The sequence below is a fragment of the Mya arenaria genome, chromosome 14, assembly GCF_026914265.1.
Source record: "Mya arenaria isolate MELC-2E11 chromosome 14, ASM2691426v1".
Lineage (NCBI taxonomy): Eukaryota > Metazoa > Mollusca > Bivalvia > Myida > Myidae > Mya > Mya arenaria.
Window position 1 is genome coordinate 28,763,729 of NC_069135.1, and position 22,940 is coordinate 28,786,668.

General features: G+C 37.7%; 1 protein-coding gene across 1 annotated transcript; it reads right to left on the reverse strand.

Moving 5' to 3' along the window:
- LOC128217745 (soma ferritin-like) lies at window positions 1–4,638 on the reverse strand. Its single transcript, XM_052925102.1, has 4 exons — window positions 4,405–4,638; window positions 1,623–1,769; window positions 883–1,008; window positions 1–321 (listed from the first exon to the last, which is right to left on the reverse strand). Exons 1-4 carry the CDS (start codon window positions 4,507–4,509, stop codon window positions 187–189), a joined length of 513 nt encoding a protein of 170 aa, XP_052781062.1. The 5' UTR covers window positions 4,510–4,638; the 3' UTR covers window positions 1–186.
- Between the last annotated feature and the right edge of the window lie 18,302 nt (window positions 4,639–22,940).

Here is a 22,940-nt window from a genome sequence, read left to right on the forward strand (position 1 = left end):
TTTTGTTTTAAAGCCTTTTTATTACTTATTTAGTAGGATTCAACAGAAATTAAAGCCATTTTTAAGTCTCAACATGTTAAAACTTGCATCTTTGAAACTATCAGTATAACTTTAAAGCTAGCAGAAAAGAACAAAAAAGAAAGTCCAATGTTAACACAGTGCTTGCTGTGGATGCTGTTGACATGGTTACTGCAGTTCTTTGTCATACTGCCATTCTCCCAGGCCGGAGCCGACACGCTTGAGATTCGTGATGCGATCTGAGATTTCCTTAATGGCCTCAACTTGCTCCTCAAGGTAGTTGCCCTCCAGGAAGTCAGTCATCTGAAATGCAAGGGAACTTGAGGTTATTTAATTGTAAACCAGTTTCCAGAATTTGTTCACAAAAATGTAAGGGGATTGTCTAGAAGTGTTTTAATTTTTGCTATCATTTACTTAGCTGGCTTTAGCTGAATTTTGTACAGAACAAATCTTAAATACATTGTAACTCTGTACCAGCAAACAACGCATCTAGTCAGATCTCTTAAAAAACATTCATTCAATGATTTCTTTTGAATTCACAAATGCTTCAAAGAAGTAATTTACACATTTTGAATTGTATATTAGGTTGTCATCAAGTTTGCTTTATTTCTTATACACTTATTATAACAGGGCCTCTCAGCAAGTCCGAAAATGATTAAGAGTAATTAAAGTACTCTGTTTACAACAATTGGCCAATTATGCAGGTTATTATTGTTACTACCGTACTTCGGAAGTTTCATGGACAAATTTGTGATCTGAAGTATTTCTTACAAAAGTTTAATTTTCAAATTTCAGCTAATCTCTTGTGTTTACATCCTCACTTAAAAGTTTCCACAAAGCTGTTAAACCCGGCACATTATGTACCTGAGCATCCCCATGGTCGCCGGCAACCTTGTGAAGGTCAAGGAGAGACTGGTTCACTGTTTTCTCCAGTGCGAGGGCTGACTCCATTGCTTCTAGACCACTACCCCACTCATCTCTGTCTGGTTTCTGGTTTAGCAAAAAATAAAATAAAATAGATTACTCATTCATTCTTCATAAACTGTCGTCATAGTTCCTTACTTAAGGCTGTATTGGTGATTATTTTATCTCTTCGATACAAATAATCTTGTTAAAAATGACACTTTTCTACGATGAAAGGGAGATTGTATTTTATCTTCCAAGATTCAACGGCCATCCGTTAAAGCTACCTTAAGCTCTTTAAAGAAACAGTATGCATGTTTTAGGAGTCCAGCTGATAAGATATTTGAACAAATAGTGACACACTTAGTAATAATGTTTATGGAGAAACTTTGACATCTTAAGTTCACACAAGTTAGGGTAAAGGAACTCTTTTATCATATGTAAATTTAATCACTATATTTTAATATAATACAATGAAAATGATAAGTGGACACCAACTCCTTTCCCTATTAAAACATTTTTGGTGTACATCATAACATGCATACATTGCTGTAGTGATTTTTTACACAGACAGGTTTTTAACCATTTTTGAAGTAAAATCCATGTAAACTTATATTAATTTGTATAAATGAATGTAATTTGAAGCGCTTGTCGTCAAAAATCACCATTTCGATAAATTTATATAGAGCAACAGCACTAACCTGAATGGGCTGAAGCACAATACGGCCTCCACGCTGGTTCTGATATTTCATGAACTTTTCTGCATGTTCACGCTCTTCATCAGATGACTTCTTGAAGAAGTTACTGAAACCCTTCAGCGCCACATCATCTCGATCAAAGTAGTAAGCCTGGAAAAAATGGCAAATTTGTTATCCTTTCAATATAATGAAATTGCTTGATCAGTTTTAGGTATGCACTTAAACCAGTTGACATATTGGGCAAAGGTATAAGGCAGTCTATATTGAAAAACCATCACATAGGGCCTAAATAAAAACAAAAACAAATGAAGGGCGAAAAAGGCACAGTATCAGAAAGACCCAATACCAGAAACACTTGATTCTAATAACTGTTATTGACACATTTTGTTTCCATGAACCTATATATTAAAGTGGTTTAAGTTAACAACTTGATTAACGACATAGTTAGTGTTGTGCCGATGATTGATTATAATCGACAATTGACAGGAAAGGCCTACGGCGGCGACAATCGATAGTGAAATTTGAACAATCAATTATAGAAACAAGGGATGTAACCACTATCGACTAATTTACTTATTTCTGGTTAATGCTAGTTTATGTTGAAATGTTAAGGTCTTACTATGTAAAGTTATGCACTCGTATTCTTATCAAGTCAATAAGTCACTACAGTACCTTATTACAAATTTTCTTTGTAATTTAACTGCTAAAGGATTGGTTCTCAACTTCTCATGTTTGTGGTTTACAAGTGATTGTTTAAACATGTAACCATTTACTTCTAACCATTTAGAATTTAGTTTTCTCAGTTTTCTGAAAGAAACTGTTCCTGTAAAACAGAAACTGTTCTTGTAAAACATATAGAATGTTCAACTGCTTGTTGTACTTGATACTGACTGATTATCAAAAAGAAATTGTTATCTATCTTTATGTTTATTTTACACATGTATACAATACTAAATGTAAGACAATAATTAGAGTCTGTGGTCTCATGTTCTGTAATAGTAACTTGTAAACACTAAAAGATAGTCGCTTTCTGAATAAATAATGTAATTTATATGAAGAAATCTACAAACAATATTGTAAGGGAACATATTATATTTAGAATAAAACAACTAAAGCTAAAACTGTTGTCTCAATTTGTTACAATTACTGCGGATCATAAGAGTTTCCATTAAAGCTGCACTCTCACAAATTTACCATTTTTGCAACATTTTTATTCTTGGAAAGAACATTTTTTTGCGTAAATATCTGCAAACCAATGATATAAGATTGCTGACAAAACCTTAACCAGAATTTCTGAGTCGAATAATAATGGGCAATTATTTGCATTAAATGCAAAGTAGAGTTATCTAACTTGGTTAATTAAGTAGGTTGGATGGTTGAGTACCATTGTATCAAGTCTCAATGCAAGACCTCAAGTAGTTGTTGAAATATTAACCTATGTGTGCTTGCACGCAAAACCGTAACCAGCCCTATTATTGGCATTAAATGCAAAGTAGAGTTATCAAACTTGGTTAATTAAGTAGGTTGGATGGTTGAGTACCATTGTATAAAGTCTCAGTGCAATACATCAAGTAGTTGCTGATATATTAACCTATGTGTGCTTGCACGCAAAACCTTAACCAAGGGGTGGCGCTGACGCTTGGGTGAGTAGTATAGCTCTCCTTATTCTTCGAATAGTCGAGCTAAAAATAAAAAAGTTGTCAAAACGTTCAATCTGTGAGAGTGCAGCTTTAAACTTCCAGAGCAGTAAAAATTTGAAAATTAACTATGATGAATTTAATAAAGTTGGTAACTTTACTGAATGTTTACGTTGTAAGTTCTGAACAATCAGGCTATACTGTAATGTTCTGGTTGCATTGTGATTATTGCCCCAATTGTTCAAGGCAAACACCGCTGATCATACAAAGTCAAACCCACTACAGCACTATATACCAGTATGTTATCTTTGAATGTGAAAGTGAGCCTTTTTGGTATTAGTCCTTTTTGACCCGGCACCAAACAAACAGCATAGGGTGCCGGGTCAGCCAAATGTATAGCATAGAGCCAATTTCAATGACACAAATGTCATAGAGCCTGTATCAGGGAAACAAACAGCAAAGAACGAATAGCCAAACATAAAGCACAAGGAAAACATAATCGAAACAAACGGTATACTGTACTGTAAGGCCTGTATAAGGAAAGGGCATTGGGCCAATATATCAGCAAAACATAATTGGCATATTGCCAATAGACCGCGACAAGAGAGGGGCGACATAACAATTCATGGTACATTTATTGCAAGACATTGTTTTTATTTCACAATGAAATAACGTCACTGACCATACAGTACTGTTAGTGGTATGTACTGGTTGGCTTTTGCATATGAATGTCGATATATGTTTAAGTACAAAAAAGTCAATGCATGTGTCTTTATTAATTATATCATTGAAACACAAAAAGTGCATATAATGGAAAATGTCTTTGAAACATTATGCCCTTATGGGTAGTGCCAATATCCTTTAAAAACACTGAATAGGGACAGATCAGAGGATCTCAATGTTAAATACATGTACTTCAATGACTCATTCAGTCATCCGACTGCCAAGTGATCCGGACAGATCCAATGCCAATGGCCATATACTGTATACCTTCTGCAATTAGTGGTGTACTGGAATGTTTTTAATAATTAATGAGTACTCCTTATTAATTTGACCTTGATTCAAGTTATGGTGTTTACAGCGTAAAATGTTGCATAAATTAGTTATTACGCAACAGAAAATACAACACAACATTGCTATGCACTTACCATAGACTGGTACACGTAACTTGCATAGAGTTCCATGTTGATTTGCCTGTTTATTCCGGCTTCACTCTCTTGGTGGAAGTTCTGGCGAGGTCTTGACAGAGCCATTGTATTATTGAAGGTTTAGAACGTTAGATAATACGTCTTTAAACAGTAAAAAGTTGAGAACTTCCGTTGATATTTGCCTGTACGTTCACTGACGCAGCACGACAAATGATCAGTTATGTTCGCACACGGGGTGACCTTTCTTTATATAGAAAAAGTCACGTGATCGTATCGATTACAGATTATGCTAACACTGGGTTAGAACTACGTTATATAAAACATGGTTATTGTTTTGTTTTCCTTGTGTTGCGTGTGTTCAATGTTCACAAATTCAGTAATGTTCATTGTTCACTAATGTGAAATAATAAATAAGAAACACAAGTGCGCTCCAACTATTTATCATGAACTACACTACGCATCAACAGACTGACCAGGAATACTCAGCATGCAAGAAGATAAGGATATAAAGTATAGTCTGTTTCTAGAATCTGCAACAGTTATTTATAAACCAACGTTATATATACCAAACATATATGTATATTCATGAACGCCAATTTTCAATGGTTATTGTTTTTTTGACACTTCTTTGATCCCTTAAACATGTCAAATATGTAAACTAACGCTACTGTAGGCATACTTTGTAATCTCCGTTGTTATGCGATGGTAATGTGTACGTAGAACGTACTTATGTGCGTCTGTGCACAATTTCTTGTGAACACGATACAGTCTTCAGTTTTGATTGTATAGATCTCGATGAATCTACAGTATTAAGATATACATTAGAGCTTGACTCCTTTCGAAAACCAACCAGATCCGCCCACGCATGCCTAGATTATTGGCCTTGAAAGTATAAAAAAGTATGTGCGTCTGTAAACAATTGCTTGCGAACATGATGCAGACTTCAGTTTTGATTGTATCTCGATGAAACTTGTACAGTTTTTAGATATCCATTAGAGCTCGGTTCTTTATGAAAACCAGCCAGATCCGCCCATGCATGCCTAGATTATGGTTCTTGAAAGTATAAAAAATGCTATTTTTATCTAAGTCTATTTTTAGCCAAGTCTACATAAGCGAAGTCTTTTTTTAGCCAAGTTTAGATGTAAAGTCACAATTGCTTGTAAATGTTTGTTCAAATTATGCCCCTGGGGTCATTACTGTACACGCCCAGGGTTCACATGTTTGGTATACTTAAATTGGGTAATGTTAAAAACCTGTCTTCTTGTTTCAAACCACAAGGCCCATACCTTTGATATTCACGGTTGTGGAGCATCATATGATGACCGTCTAGCAAAACATTTGAAATTATGCCCCTTGGGCAAAAGCTGGCCCCACCTTTTTTACTTACTTTTCAATTTGTACAGCTACAGCAATGAAATATTGACCATGTGCACAGTTTAGCAAACGAGCATCAATGTTGTTCTCGGATGTTATTGGCTTTGACCTTTTGACCAACTTTTTTATTTTTAAAGCTACAGAAATGAAATTTTGACCATGAGTACAGTTTTGAAAGCAACTATTTTTACCCTCAGATTACCTTTACTTGGCACATATAAAAATAGTTTATGCAACTAATCTGCTTACAACACTTTCTGTCCTCAGATGTTGAACATGCAGCGTTTTTTTAGCTAACCCAAACACAAAAAGTGAACTATATATTTGTTGCCTATTACTCATACGTACATGCTCTATATTGAAAATGACCACAAGAGCCATGCCAGTAGAGCATAGACCCTCTTGGGCCTCTTGTTTGCACAAGCGGTTCCGTGCTCAGAGGGATATTAAACCTCAAAACGTAGAACCTTATGTTGCTCCTTGAAATATTGAAGACAGTACTTTTTTTTGTTTGAAAGATGCAAAAATGTTTGTTCAAGTTAAAATATTGTACAAATATAGACACAATGTAAAGGACTGGTCGCCTTTCCACAAATGGCATTGATCTTGATTTTTTAAGATGTGTGTACTGTATATGTTAACAGGGGCGTAGCTAGCCCTCTATTCGTGTGGATTTATAATTGTGCAAGGGGGTTCGGGGCATGCCCCTTCGGTAGTTTTTGAAAACCATGGTGCAGTCTGGTGCATTCTGGGCGTACTGAGGTGCTTTATTTAGTACTGAAAAATGGAAAGTTTTAGGATCATGTAGTCAAGTACGCATACTGCAACTTTGGCTGATTTTTTGTCAGAACCATGTGGATTCAGCCGCGTTCTTGCGTATAGACAGCTACGCGTATGCGCCTGATTTGGGTGTAGGCTTTCTTAAATACCCCTGTTTCCATGAAATAAAGACTGTCATTTTGTTGGGCCATTTTGATACCGGGAGACCCAATACAATATTGGTATCCTTTGAATGGCTATTGTTTACTGATTAACAGTATGTCAAATAGATGGCAGAATATGTGTTACATATTTATATAAGTAATTGCGGGTAGTTTTGTTCTTTGTCTCAACTCGAATCCTACGTTAAATGACTGATTTTGCAATCTTTATTATTTTAAGGTAAAATAGTCTTAAGTTGTATATGGACCTTGTGGTACTATCTCTGAAGATGTATGATGACATTGTGGTACTACCTCTGAAGCGTAATGATGTCATTGTGGTACTACCTCTGAAGCTGTATGACATTGTGGTATTACCTCTCAAGCTGTATGACCTTGTGGTGCTACCTCTTAAGCTGTATATTGACAGTGTGGTACTACCCCTGAATATGTATGACGACATTGTGGTTCTACATCTGAAGATGTATGACGACATTGTGGTACTACGGCATTGTGGTTCTACCTCTAAAGCTGTTTATTGACCTTGTGGAATTACCTCTGAAGATGTTCGCTGATATTTAGGCACAACCTTTGAAGGTGAATGTTGACTTTTAGGTACTAATTCTTAAGCTTTACGTTTACTTTCAGGTACTACCTTTAAATATGTATGTTGATAATGTGGTACTACCTCTTATGCTGTACGTTGATATTGAGGTAATATCACTGAAGGTGTTGACCTTAACTTGTTACATCTGTATCTGTATGTTAAACTTGTGGTATTACCCTTGAAGTATGATGGCATTGATGTACTACCTATGAAGCTGTAGGTTTAACTTGTGGCACTTCTTCTGCAGCTGCATGTTGACATTGAGGCAGTGCCTCTGAACCTGTAGTACTACATCTAAAGGTGTATGTTGACCTTAAGGTACTACCTCTGACCATTTGGTTATACTGTTAGTTGACATTGAGGTAATTTCCCTTAACCAGTATGTTGATCTTCTAGAACTATTTACACTGTTGACCTGGTGATACTAGCTATAAGCTTGTAGTTAAAACTATGAAGCTTTAAGTTGACATTTAAGTGCTTCCTCTGAAAGCGAATGTTGACGTTGAGGTACTGTTTGTTTGCTGACTGTATGTTGACCTTGTGGCGCTACCTCTGAATATGTATGTTGAAATCGAGGTACCATCTCTGGAGCTCTATGTTGATCTTCAAGCACTATTGACAATTTATGTTGACCTGATGGTACTCCCTCTGATGCTTTGTGACCTTGAGGTACTACCTCTTAAATTGTGTAATGACCTTCAGGTACTACCTCTTTAAGTATGTGATGACCTTGTGGTATAACTTTTGAAGCTGTATGTTGACCTTGAGGTACTTTCAACTAAACCAACTATTAAAGATGCACTATTATTCTCCCAAGTAAGATTAACCACAATTAAAACAATTGTTTTTACTCAAAATGATGAAACAATGTCGAAAACAATGGTACAATTGAAGAATACCAAGTTTAATTTGAAAGAAAGAAGCATAATACACGATATTTCTACATTATGACTTAATTGAAGATCACAGTAAATATTTTAGCACTCACCAATCATTTTTTTTTGTGCGTTTTCAGCTATTAAACACACGGTAAACAAACTTGTTATCAGTAATTAATATTTTCCATAAATGCATTATTTGTTAAGTAGTTAAAGGTTTATCACTCCAAATTTATGTTTGTTTTACATGTGTATATACCTATTTTGAATGAGGGTGTCACTTTAAGGAAATCCATTAAGCATTTCTGTAACTAACAAATAAACACTTTTGGCGGCAACGCATGTGAGAGTTTATTGCTTGAAACCGAGTGAAAGGAGCAAGTCGAAAACACATATAGTTGGGCTTGGGTGACATATGGTCAAAAGAACTCCGGTGATGGTACAAATACAAATATACAAGTCCTTGCACGTTTGCTGTAGGGTGTCTTGGAGTCTTAAAGCATTAATGTCTGTCATACTCCATCTAACTCTCCATCTAGCAATTTCCGACTTGAATGTCTCGTATGTTTGGGGAATGTCGGGGGCAAAGGTGGCATATATTGTCGGCAGCATATTATCCTGCAGGTCAGGTTGCGCGCAATACCGATCTTCATTACCCAGAATGCGAGTTTCCATTTCCTGAACTAAATGGTCCAGGAAAACATTATACAAAGTGACCCTGTAGTATTCAGACACCGTTTGGACATCAGGGTTAGCTCTGTTCTGCTGTCGACCAGCTCGTCTCGGCATTGATGTTTGAATGTCAATATCGGCGCTAACATCTACGGCCTTGACGTAAAGAGCATCCCAAACATACTGATCAGCCCTTTCATCGTTGCACAGCTTAATAACTACGCGCGTTTCACTCACAGCATGCAACAAGTCGTTGTCCTGCTTTTGTAGGAGATTTGTCAGAGGAAAGATGCTACTTAGAATGTGTTCCGCCACAAGGAGCGCAATTATTAATTCGAAACGCAATATAGCGGCCAGATATTGCCCTGCCTTTTCGTCGCCATCCGCCTGTAATATCTCCAATGTGTGAACCACTACAGGGAATGCATTCTTGAAAGTTTCAAGAACGTCTGCCCGACTGGACCAACGTGTTTCACAGAGTACGGAGCTTAGTGCGCTGGTTCATTTCCTTTTGGGTATCAACATCGTGTGACAGCTCGTTCTGGAATGCGAACAAACGTTTAGCAGAATAATCAAACATGAAGCTTATGTCCTGAACAGTCGACATCATAGTTCTAACGCATTCGGAGCTCCTCGGTTATTTTTTTCAAAAACAACCTCGGATGTATTTGGACGGTTTACATACTAAAAAAGAGGTACGTTTAAGTCCGCTGCAAGTAGATCGCGTAATGATTTTATTTAGCAGTTAAACGTTATGACTTAACTCTTGGAAATCTTAATTATGTTTGCATTAATATACTTCACTGGCAATCAGTTTAAACTTAGATCAATAAATACAATTTTAAAACACTACATTTCTAAAATGATTTCATTAAAAAAATACGAACTACTTTAACTGATGTACCGGCATACATCCGAGGTTGTTTTCGATAAAAATGGTCGAGGAGTTCCGAATGAGTTCTAACGCAAGGAATGTTCGAACAATGGACCAAAGACAGATTCAAACAATGCGATTTGCAGTGCACGTACATTGTAATTTGCATGTGGTGAACGTTCACGGATAAGAGCTTGAAGTCCCTTAAATTTCCCAGACATGTTTGACACACCGTCATAGCACTGAGCTCTATTCTTAAGTAGATCGAGATTTGCTTCTTGCAAGAACAATACAATGTTTGCACACAGTGCGACTCCCTTGATCGATATACACTCGACGAATCCAAGAAATTCTTCTCGGACTACGCAACTCCCATCGACGAAACGCACGCAAAAAGACAATTGTTCTTTTATCGATTTGTCTGTTACTTGTCTGATGACATAATTGGGGCACGAACACGACCGACAGTTTACCAAAAGTTGTTTGACTTGCGCAAATGCCAATTAATTCATTTTGGATTTCTGGTGAAGTGTATTTTCTGTTATAGTGTGCGTTGTCTAGATGATTTGCTAGGATTTGGTCATTTTGTGCAAAGGTTCTCAGTATAGCCATGAAATTATTGTTGTTTTCGGTGTGTCCGCGTAATAGTATATTTTGCTTTGCGCAAAGCACAATTACTTCGATAATTATGGACAATATGTGTCGATTTTTGTTTACCGATTCTTTCGCACTGGTGGATACCGTTTTGTTTATCGATTCACATTTTCCGGGTAAAGTATCCATATAGCCTTCGGCACGAACAGACGCATCAAGATGGGATTTTTTTAACTGCATGAGGTTTAATTAGCATGGAAAAATTCTTCCAATCACATGTGCCGGCTGTAACAGTTTTCTCTCGGCCGTCTATGCCTCCGAACAAACAGCAGTTTACACAAAAGACTGCATCCTTTGTCATGGAGTACCTCAACCATGGTGTTTCCATTAACTATTTCTGCTGATAGATTGATAACATATTCTTCAAACACTACACTTACTTTTTAAAGCTGAAATTTTCGTCCAACACTGTGGACATCATCAGAGCAACTGGCCTGACTATCGCTCACTCGCAGCTCTGACACTCGGGACTTCCCGCCGAATTTCCGTAATCCGGCGAAAAGTGGGTTGTAAATCCCAGAAAGGAAGGCCCCCTCGTCCCGGTTCATAACTGCCCCCTCAGTTTTGATTCAGATAGCCTCCTTCGTTTTTCGCACTCTCCAGTCTGATTCTCTCTCTATTACGCGTGCCCCCTCCCAGTCTATTTCATGATTATTTATGTTCTGGTGATCTGTGATTGCACTTTTTTCTATTGTCGATTCTGATTGTTTTCTAGTTGATCTAGTAAATGCCTTATTTGAGTTTGTTTCACAATCTTTTTTGTGTTCATTCAGTCTTATTCCAAATTTTCGCCCCGATTCTCCCACGTAGACTTTATCACAATTTTTACAAGGTATTTTGTAAATTACTTCTGCTTTCTCTGTTGTTTCCTGTTTGTCCTTGGGGTGCACTAAGATGTTGCGTAGTGTCTGATGTGGGCGCATGGCCGTGGCGACTCGATGTTTATTAAACACCCGGCTCACTGCTTCAGATAGCCCTTTCACATACGGAATAACCACCATCCCTTTAGATTTATTGTCTCTATCTGAGGGGGCAGTTATGAACCGGGACGAGGGGGCCTTCCTTTCTGGGATTTACAACCCACTTTTCGCCGGATTACGGAAATTCGGCGGGAAGTCCCGAGTGTCAGAGCTGCGAGTGAGCGATAGTCAGGCCAGTTGCTCTGATGATGTCCACAGTGTTGGACGAAAATTTCAGCTTTAAAAAGTAAGTGTAGTGTTTGAAGAATATGTTATCAATCTATTGGATTTACCTACACAATGAACTCATTCAAGAATATTTCTGCTGAGTTTTCGCAGCTGACTATTTGTTCCAAATGCTCTGGAAAAGAAAACTACAATAATAGGTAATTGTATTCAAAAATTAAAATTGTGACAGGACAAAAAATATGTATTTTTTTCCACCCGGACGGGGAATCGTACGCGATGTACGGATGCGAGGCTAGCACTGATCCCCAACGCTATTGTTTCAGTAGAACCATAAGCGTGTTATATAATTTAAAGCAATAAATGAACACTGCCATATTTGTTTCCAGTACAAAAGAATCCAGTAACTGCTTTACGTAGTAAATCTTTATAACTGGTTTACGTGGTAAATGTATCTAAACTGGTTTACGTGGTAAATGTATCTAAACTGGTTTACGTGGTAAATGTATCTAAACTGGTTTACGTGGTAAATGTATCTAAACTGGTTTACGTGGTAAATGTATCTAAACTGGTTTACGTGGTAAATGTATCTAAACTGGTTTACGTGGTAAATGTATCTAAACTGGTTTACGTGGTAAATGTATCTAAACTGGTTTACATTGTTGTTCCTTACTGACAGGGCAATTCCACTTTAAAAATATACTGGTGTGTAAGTTATTGTACTGAACACACAATTATACAATTTATTAAGGCTAAAGAAAAAGAATAACCGTGTTGGAAATGGGAATTGAAGACATGATGGCCAGGTTCCATTTAATACAAACTTTTGTTTTGTGTCTTCATCTACAGGGGGTGAGGTAAGACATCCGATATCCAGATACTTTGGAACGTTTTCGGCCATGATGACCTCTGTAAGGCTCTTGGTCTGTTTACATTTCAAAGAAAAAGCACCCACCAAACACAATCGGAACTCCTCGGCTAGTATCAAGATATGGCTATCTCGAAGCTTGCCGAAGCTACTAGTAAGTTGTTACGATTGCCACCAAACAGTGTTTGAAATGTTTAAAAGACGGAACTTTACCAAACGCGCGGCCTGTCCAAACTTAACAATATGCGGGCTCCAGTCGTTCGAACTCTTCCTTGGGGTGTATAGAAAATAAATCAGTCCATACGTGTAGATTCCGACAAATAAATCACTGTCTATTCTTGGCAAATCTTGTTTCTGGTGTTCCATTTACCCCTACTCCCTCCGATGTTTATTGCAGTTATGGCATTTTTATTTTTTCGACTTTCTGGGAAAATTTGAAGAAGTACCAAGATATCCACAAAGATACGCTGGGCCAGAGAAAAAAAAGATGAAACATCGCCCTAATTTTGAGGTAAGGAAGAAGATGTGGAAAACTGCACCCACGTATTTGTTTTAACTGTAATGATTGCTGGACTAGTTGCCGCAATTTTATGACTGCATTAAAGGCGCATTTGTATATTTAATTACAACACATTTTCAATGAATTTAAAAAAAAGAGCAAAAGGATTTGTACTCATAGGAAAATTGTCATTATTATTAAAAATCTACTTAAAACTGAACCTTTTGTTCAAACATCTATATTTACACCAACATGTTTAACATGTACAAGTAAAATTAAAGATGACGCAAAGGTCACCACAATTCCTATTGTTTTTTTCAAATGACACATCACAACATAAGAATGTCACATCATAACATAAGAATCTCACATCATAACATAAGAATGTCACATCATAACATAAGAATGTCACATCACCTATGAACTAAGAATGTTGTACCAAAGTATAATAAAGTTAATAGTGTCCAAATATAGCTACATTAAACATGTATTTATAAATCATTTAACCTCACTATAAAATTCTAGCAAAATTGATTTCTGTATATGTTTTAAGTCTGCTTCTTGGTCAGTGTCTTTGTCATTCTTGTATTTAATGCACAAGTCAAAGTTTTTCAAAATTAAGTTGACTTCATTTCAAGAAAATGTTAGACAAGGTACTATGGCAAAACTTCAATATACCTGTCTGATTAGTTAGACAGCGAATGGATTTGACATATTATTTTACATTTATTGAGACAATATTTTCTCCCACCTCAGATAAGTAGATCCCATAATTTAACAATGCTAGAAATTCTTATCTTGCCCACGGGCGAACATAAACTGTCCGTATGGAACTCCTTTTTTATGGTCGCCGCATAGTAATTACCTCCCTTGTTGAAAACTGTCGTCTGTAGCATCATGGAAACCTTGTCTTATGGCAATATTTAGAACACTAATTAATTATTTCTCGCTTCAAATGTTACCATAAAACAGTTTCCATGCACCTTTCAAGAAAAAGAGTTCCTGCGAAAAAAATACATTTATTTTGTTTAACTGAGGTGGGAGAAAAAGCATCTACCATAGCCGCTCGTGTAAGATAGGTTCATTCCGACCCTTGCGCAGTGTAAACCTCGTTTCCGCAAAACACCCTACACTCGGGTCGGAATGAACCTATCATACTCTCTCGGCCATGAAAGATACTTATAATCTTAATCAAGGGAAAGGAAGGTGGGTCAGGACAAGGTAAAGAAAGGTGGGTGAGGACAAGGGAAAGGAAGGGTGGGCGAGGACAAGGGAAAGGAAAGTTGGTCTTTACAAGGGAAGGCAGGTGGGTGAGGACAAGGGGAAAGAAGGTAGGTGAGGACAAGGGGAAAGAAGGTAGGTGAGGACAAGGGAAAGGAAAGTTGGTCTTTACAAGGGAAGGCAGGTAGGTGAGGACAAGAGGAAAGAAGGTAGGTGAGGACAAGGGAAAGGAAGGTGGGTCTTGACAAGGAAAAGGAATGTGGGTCAGGACAAGGGAAAGGAAGGTGGTTGAGGACAAGGGAAAAGAAGGTGGGTCAGGACAAGGGAAAGGAAGTTGGATCAGGACAAGGGAATGGATTGAAGGGCGGATAATGGTGGGAATACAGGAGCCCCCGACTTCAAACAAGGCTTTCGCTATATCCAGACAAGACAGGGAATAAAGCCAGACATAGGGTTGACAGAAAGATGTACAAATAGATGCATTTCTTATTCAATTAAAATAAGTGCAAAATTAACAAGTGTTGGCCCATATCCTACCAAGTTTAGGTTAAGTATAAAAATGTGTAGTGAAGGTTAAAACATTGTCCTATTTTAAATTTCAATCATGGTCAGATTATGACACTGTTGCCCTTTTCAATAAAATTCCATATAAGTGATATGGCATTCTCATGTGTTAACAATTACACACACAGGTATGGATAGCATGCTTTTTCCCAATTTGATAAGGGAGGCTTGTTCTTGAAACCAAAGAAGTTAATGGCGATTGTATAACTAAATTTTACCACGAAATGTTCACTTTCTTGTAGTAATAAATGACTGCACAACGTCTGTTTTTATGCTGTTTTAACTTCAAATGAAAAACAGCCACCCTGCATGTATACTATGACTATTATTTTCGATGGCGGTGAAGGGTAGGCTAATCATTAAGTGTCTCCATTCGGATCCGCACCTTATCATCATCCTGGCATTTTGTTCTTGATGCTGAATATGTAGGATGCAAAGACTAAGTTGATAGTTAACAAAATCAATGAAAATAAGAATTAAATGCCACAATGCTATGTAAGCAGGTTACGGGAGTTATACAGCGAGATACCTTTTTTGTAATGGTGACCTTGTCCCTTGGTACAGAGGACCAAGTTAACCAAAGTGTGACGCCAACGCCAACGCTTGTGTGAGTAGTATAGCTCTCCTTATTCTTTGAATAGACGAGCTAAAAATGACATTGATAAGTCTTTGTTTTGAGGTCGCCTTTTTGCCTAGCCCCAATTTCTCGAACCATTACACGATTTTTGATGTGTAATCTGTGTTATATTGTCTGTTATCGAGTGTTGAAGCGTTTAGAAAAGAATATTTGAGAAAAATAAGATAAACTACATTTTTAGCTTGACTATTCGAATAATAAGTAGAGCTATACTACTCACCCAAGCGTCGGCGTTGGCGTCACCTTGGTTAAGGTTTTGCATGTAAGCACCTTTAAGTCATTATCTCAGTAAAAACATCATACATTGCATTGAAACTTTAGATATGTATTTCAAACTATCTAACCTACTAAATTAATGAAGTTGGATAACTTTAGTTTGCATATAATGAAAATAATTGGCCTTTATTACATGACTCAGAAATTATGGTAAAGGTTTTGCAAGTACGCACACATAGGTTAATTTCTCAACAACTACTTGATGTATTGCATTATGACTCTATGTCCGATCATTGAGATAATCTTGTTCTCTGTGTTCTCAGTGACGTTCTACCATTGTAATAACCTTAGCCTCAGTGATCTCAGTGACGTTCTACCATTGTTATAGCCTTAGTCTCAGTGATCTCGGTGACGTTCTACCATTGTAATAACCTTAGCCTCAGTGATCTCAGTGACGTTCTACCATTGTAATAACCTTAGCCTCAGTGATCTCAGTGACGTTCTACCATTGTAATAACCTTAGCCTCAGTGATCTCGGTGACGTTCTACCATTGTAATAACCTTAGCCTCAGTGATCTCAGTGACGTTCTACCATTGTAATAACCTTAGCCTCAGTGATCTCAGTGACGTTCTACCATTGTAATAACCTTAGCCTCAGTGATCTCGGTGACGTTCTACCATTGTAATAACCTTAGCCTCAGTGATCTCGGTGACGTTCTACCATTGTAATAACCTTAGCCTCAGTGATCTCGGTGACGTTCTACCATTGTAATAACCTTAGCCTCAGTGATCTCGGTGACGTTCTACCATTGTTATAGCCTTAGCCTCAGTGATCTCGGTGACGTTCTACCATTGTTATAGCCTTAGCCTCAGTGATCTCGGTGACGTTCTATCATTGTTATAGCCTTAGTCTCAGTGATCTCGGTGACGTTCTATCATTGTTATAGCTTTAGTCTCAGTGTTCTCGGTGACGTTCTACCATTGTAATAACCTTAGCCTCAGTGATCTCGGTGACGTTCTACCATTGTAATAACCTTAGCCTCAGTGATCTCGGTGACGTTCTACCATTGTTATAGCCTTAGCCTCAGTGATCTCGGTGACGTTCTACCATTGTTATAGCCTTAGCCTCAGTGATCTCGGTGACGTTCTATCATTGTTATAGCCTTAGCCTCAGTGATCTCGGTGACGTTCTATCATTGTTATAGCTTTAGTCTCAGTGTTCTCGGTGACGTTCTACCATTGTAATAACCTTAGCCTCAGTGATCTCGGTGACGTTCTACCATTGTTATAACCTTAGCCTCAGTGATCTCGGTGACGTTCTACCATTGTAATAACCTTAGCCTCAGTGATCTCGGTGACGTTCTACCATTGTAATAACCTTAGCCTCAGTGATCTCGGTGACGTTCTACCATTGTAATAACCTTAGCCTCAGTGATCTCGGTGACGTTCTGCCATTGTAATAACCTTAGCCTCAGTGATCTCGGTGACGTTCTACCATTGTAATAACCTTAGCCTCAGTGATCTCGGTGACGTTCTACCATTGTAATAACCTTAGCCTCAGTGATCTCGGTGACGTTCTACCATTGTAATAACCTTAGCCTCAGAGATCTCAGTGACGTTCTACCATTGTAATAACCTTAGCCTCAGAGATCTCAGTGACGTTCTACCATTGTAATAACCTTAGCCTCGGTGATCTCAGTGACGTTCTACCATTGTAATAACCTTAGCCTCGGTGATCTCAGTGACGTTCTACCATTGTAATAACCTAAGCCTCGGTGATCTCAGTGACGTTCTACCATTGTAATAACCTTAGTCTCTTTGATCTCGGTGACGTTCTACCATTGTAATAACCTTAGTCTCTTTGATCTCGGTGACGTTCTACCATTGTAATAACCTTAGTCTCTTTGATCTCGGTGACGTTCTACCATTGTAATAACCTTAGCCTCAGTGATCTCGGTGACGTTCTACCATTGTAATAATCTTAGCCTCAGTGATCTCGGTGACGTTCTACCATTGTAATAACCTTAGCCTCAGTGATCTCGGTGACGTTCTACCATTGTTATAACCTTAGCCTCAGTGATCTCGGTGACGTTCTACCATTGTTATAACCTTAGCCTCAGTGATCTCAGTGACGTTCTACCATTGTAATAACCTTAGCCTCAGTGATCTCAGTGACGTTCTACGATTGTAATAGCCTTAGTCTCAGTGATCTCAGTGACGTTCTACCATTGTAATAACCTTAGCCTCTGTGATCTCCGTGACGTTCTACCATTGTAATAACCTTAGCCTCTGTGATCTCCGTGACGTTCTACCATTGTAATAACCTTAGCCTCAGAGATCTCAGTGACGTTCTACCATTGTAATAACCTTAGCCTCAGTGATCTCAGTGACGTTCTACCATTGTAATAACCTTAGCCTCAGTGATCTCAGTGAAGTTCTACCATTGTAATAATAACCTTAGCCTCAGTGATCTCAGTGACGTTCTACCATTGTAATAACCTTAGCCTCAGAGTGATCTCAGTGACGTTCTACCATTGTAATAACCTTAGCCTCAGTAATCTCAGTGAGTTCTACCATTGTAATAACCTTAGCCTCAGTGATCTCAGTGACGTTCTACCATTGTAATAACCTTAGCCTCAGTGATCTCAGTGACGTTCTACCATTGTAATAACCTTAGTCTCAGTGATCTCGTTGACGTTCTACCATTGTAATAACCTTAGCCTCAGTGATCTCGGTGACGTTCTACCATTGTGATTGCCTTGGTCTCTGTGTTCTTAGCGACGTCCGACCATTGTGATGGCCTTAGTGTCAATGGTGTCGGTGACGTCCCACCATTGTGATAGAATTGGTCCCAGTGGTCCCGGTGATGTCCAACCATTGTGATAGCCTTGGTCTCATTGGTCTCAGTGATGTTCTTCCATTGTGGAAGCCTTGGTCCCAGTGGTCACGGTGAATTCAGCCATTGTGATAGCCTTGGTATCTGTAGTATCGGTGACGTCCGACCATTGTGATAGCCTTTGTTACGTCCGACCATTGTGATAGCCTTGGTCTCAGTGGTCTTGGTGACGTCCGACCATTGTGATAGCCTTGGTCTCAGTGGTCGCAGTGACGTCCGACAATTATGATAGCCTTTGTTACGTCCGACCATTGTGATAGCCTTGGTCTCAGTGGTCTCGGTGACGTCCGACCATTGTGATAGCCTTGGTCTCAGTGGTCGCAGTGACGTCCGACAATTGTGACAGCCTTGGTCTCAGTAGTCTCAGTGACGCCCAACAAGTGCGATAGCCTTGGTCTCATTGGTCTCAGTGACGTCCTATTATTGTGATAGCCTTGGTCTCAGTGGTCTCTGTGACGCCCAACCATTGTGATAGCCTTTGTGACGTCCTATCATAGCCTTGGTCTCAGTGGTCGCAGTGACGTCCGACAATTGTGATAGCCTTGGTGTCAGTAGTCTCAGTGACGCCCAACAAGTTCGATAGCCTTGGTCTCAGTGGTCGAAGTGACGTCCTATTATTGTGATTGCCTTGGTCTCAGTGGTCTCTGTGACCTCCGACCATTGTTATAGCATTGGTCTCAGTGATGTCAGTGACGTCATAAAATTGTGACAGCCTTGGTAACTGTGGTCTTAGTGACGCCAGACCATTCTGATAGCAGTGGTCTCAGTGATCTCAGTGATGCCGACAATTATGAAAGCTTTGTGCTAGCGTCGGTGTCCTCAGTGTCAAAATAACCTTTAACCATTTCAACAATTGGTCTAAAATCTTACACACACGCAATTATTGAAACATGTTTGAGATATTTAAAAGTACAAAAAGCATATAATTTTGGCACATTAGTTACATATAAGCGATATTTTCTCGCTTTTTAACAAATAGAACTTAGAATTTGTCTACATTTGCTGCCTTTCGTGGATGCTTCTGTCGAATTTTGACAGGTAAGTTTTATTGATGTTATATTGATATGAGCGTTAAAATCACAAATTAAAAAAGCAAAATAATGCTGAAGTGTCAGGGTCTTCAAACCCGAAAGTAAACATATGTCTTGAACTGGCGCTTCAGTTTATTTCCATGCATCATAATGAGTCAATTGGTTCGTAGCCATGGTGCTACTAATGAACTTGTCACCGTCGACACTGATGACATTTTTATTCTGGATTTGTGTAACTTAGATGACCTTCACTTACTAAAAACACTCAGTCTGACCATAACTCTGCACATAATTTTTGTTCTATGTATGCGTTTTGAGGACGATGACGATTTGGCTTTTATATTCAGTGCACTATATTTGTATGCATTCATATTCATTATATTGCTATCGTATTTCAGGACAATGTCCATGTGCCTTGCTCGACATCCCCATTTGTACCGTTTGGACATTCTTCTTCCCCGTCATGCCCAACAGACTGGTCAAATATTTTGATATAACTTCATGGAAGTCTTCGAAGTATGTGTAGAGAACTCGGGTACATTGTAGTTATTTATAACTTGAGTTCATACATTATTTACCCGCTGTTGATCAACAGCTCTTTCCAAGTAGAAGATTTGTGGTTGTGATATGAGATCAGGAAACACATTGAGCAATACAGCATATTTTCCTGGTTTCAATATTTTAATTGAAAGCAGGCAATGTTTTAGATGATTATTTAGGTATGAAATAAAAATGTGTATTAATTGTTGCATGACAGCAGACATTTAATTTGTTAAATGAGACTAAGATTCAGGGGAATGGAGCAGACACAATTGTGGGCTTGGTGAGAATTACTTCAAGTACCATGGTGTTGGTGACGAAAAGGCGGAAGTGCATTTTGATAATGGTGCCAGCCAAAATAAAAATCATACCGCTCTTTGGTATGCACATTGGAAAATAAATACAGGTAAATATTGAGCATTCTTTTTCATGAATTGCAAATAATTATTTGCATTTGTGAAATTTACCAGTTAAAGGCTTAGTTTAAGGAATGTTTGGCATGATAATCCCCTGCTGTGCATCTCCTGCTAATTGCACTGGTGTCACAGCAGGGGCCAATATCCTGTGTATTCGTTAATTGGCTCATGGCCATTTAGGGTCCATTTTTCCATTCAAAACTGCACAGCAGGATACTCAAATTGGAGATCTGATAATCAATTAGGCAAAAATATTAAGATCAATTAACAGAGGTTGTGTACAAATACACGGTTTGGGGGGATGGGTGTGTGTGTGTGGGGGGGGGGGCGGTTATAATATTATTATATTAAACTGAAGGATAAGGATTTGAAAACTGGTATGTATCTGAAACCATGCAAACAAAACACCTTTAAGGTTTTAGCTAGGTTTTGAAAAGGACAGGGTCCTGCAGAAAGAGACTGGGTTCTAAATGTGAATAAGGCATACTGCATCAGGCTGTGAAGAAGTTCATTCTGAATGTGACAGAAAATGTTAGGAATAATGTTCAATTGAATAAATATTAGGTTCCAAGTGTCAAATATGTGAAGTTGGTGTGTATTTATTATTATGTTAGGAGTCGTTATCAGAAACAAAAGAAATATAAGCATTTCATTCTATGAAAATAGAAGGTTGCCAATCTCGCTCTTCATGACGGAAGAAGGGTTGTTCTATAGAGAACACGATTCAGTACCCTTCCATAAAAGAGTGGCTTAAGGCCCAATCATTCTTTCCTATCAACTATGATACAATTTATGCATGGTAGTGTGAAATATGTTTTTTTAACTTTGCCGTCTTTTTGGGCGAACAATAAAAAATATTTTACACATTTTGCTTGATAGTTTTATGTCACGTTTTTTTTCTTTTAAACTAGTCTTATGCTTGATTCATCACATTTTTATCAAGTGAATTAATGTTAGGCCAGATTTATTAGAATACTGATCTGCAATGTCCACACAAAACATGCAATTTATCGAAATGTTAAGTAAGCTTCTAGTTTTTGTAAGTTGTGTTATGCGGTATGTTTTAAAGATTTTTTAAGAAAAGATTTGATTATCACTTATGTTAAATGTTTTGAAATGGGTTCGTGTGATTGCCATTGTAACAATTTGTTGTTACTATCGTTATTATTTATATATATAACATTGCATTTGGTTGTTAAATGTCAATGTGATAAGTGATAAAATTTCAAAAACGTGTTAAGAGACAGTAAATACACTAGTTCACTTTTTTTGTCGCCATGGCAATATATTCAGTTATATTTGTTACGTTTATTGTTATTTAACTAAATTTTGTAATTATATTATGTATAATGAGCATAGCTACAAAATGCATATATACATGAGAATACCAGTTAATTGTTCTTCTTTTTTCTGAATATTTCGATAATTAAGAGATTTTGTACACAACACTGATCGACTTTGGACTTAAATCACCATATCATTGTGTACGATATATAGCTACAAAACATGTTTCGATGTATAACTATCTCTAAAAAAGTATGCCTTTTTGGACACATCCACCGGAGTTTCTATCGACCCTTGTGCGTCTTTAAAAGTGCAATGCAACAAGTACGTAAGATTTTGACCTCGATTTTTAGCCAAAATGTTTCCAATGAAGTGATGTGCTCTTTTAAAGACTAACACGAACTGCAAATGTCGTGTTTGCATCTATTTATCCATTTTTTTCAGGCATCGTCACATATAATATTATATAATATACTATATATTGTGCGCCTATAATAGCACTTTACAACAAACCTAAAATGTTTCTTTCTGAGTCTCAAACTCAGTTTCAGGACTATATTAAATATAAACCCTAGTATTCGTCTTGAGCTTGTTTTAGTGGTATACAGAGACTGTGTCGCTTATGAGATATATTATGTTAGACCGCTTCAGATAGGTTTAGCAATCAGGAAAAGGGACAGTGTATCTCGTGATAATCTTGCTGTTGTCGACATAATTGTTAGTATTTGTGTTGTTTAGGAGTTTAGGACTGACGTAAGAAGATCGATTCGTTTCACTACTGAAGCTGATCAAGTAAATTTATACAGATAATGTAATATATTTGAAGTTGAGTCATAGTTAAAAGGCCGTTAACTCCAAATTGAACATTGCAATCTGACCATTGAACTTGCGCCATATGTTCCAGTAAAACTGCTTTAAAATTTAGCAAGGTTATGACAAGAAATAATCGATTAAGTGAGCTAGATCATAGCATTCACAATTATCAGAGGTATGACAAAGAAAGATGAAAATCATACGCATAGCAACATCGCTCTTGTGTACGAGCATGGATGACACTGATTCACGATAAATTGAACAAATTTGATACAATTAAGGGCCTTTTACAATGCAAAGGTTCGTATGACGGACAGCATTATGCAATAGACGTTTTACTCTTGAAAAAGCTTGCTCGTCAAAAGTAAACAAACTTTTTAAACATTTTAATCTTGGATCATCCACCACTGTATTAACTGTGAAATGC

Bases quoted from the DNA above. Each gene is read 5' to 3' on its own strand.
- LOC128217745 (XM_052925102.1), bottom strand. From the start codon at position 4,509: ATGGCTCTGTCAAGACCTCGCCAGAACTTCCACCAAGAGAGTGAAGCC. The intron at 1,770-4,404 runs GTAAGTGCATAG...CATTTTTTCCAG, and splicing joins GTTACGTGTACCAGTCTATG to GCTTACTACTTTGATCGAGA. The intron at 322-882 runs GTACATAATGTG...CTTGCATTTCAG, and splicing joins GCGACCATGGGGATGCTCAG to ATGACTGACTTCCTGGAGGG.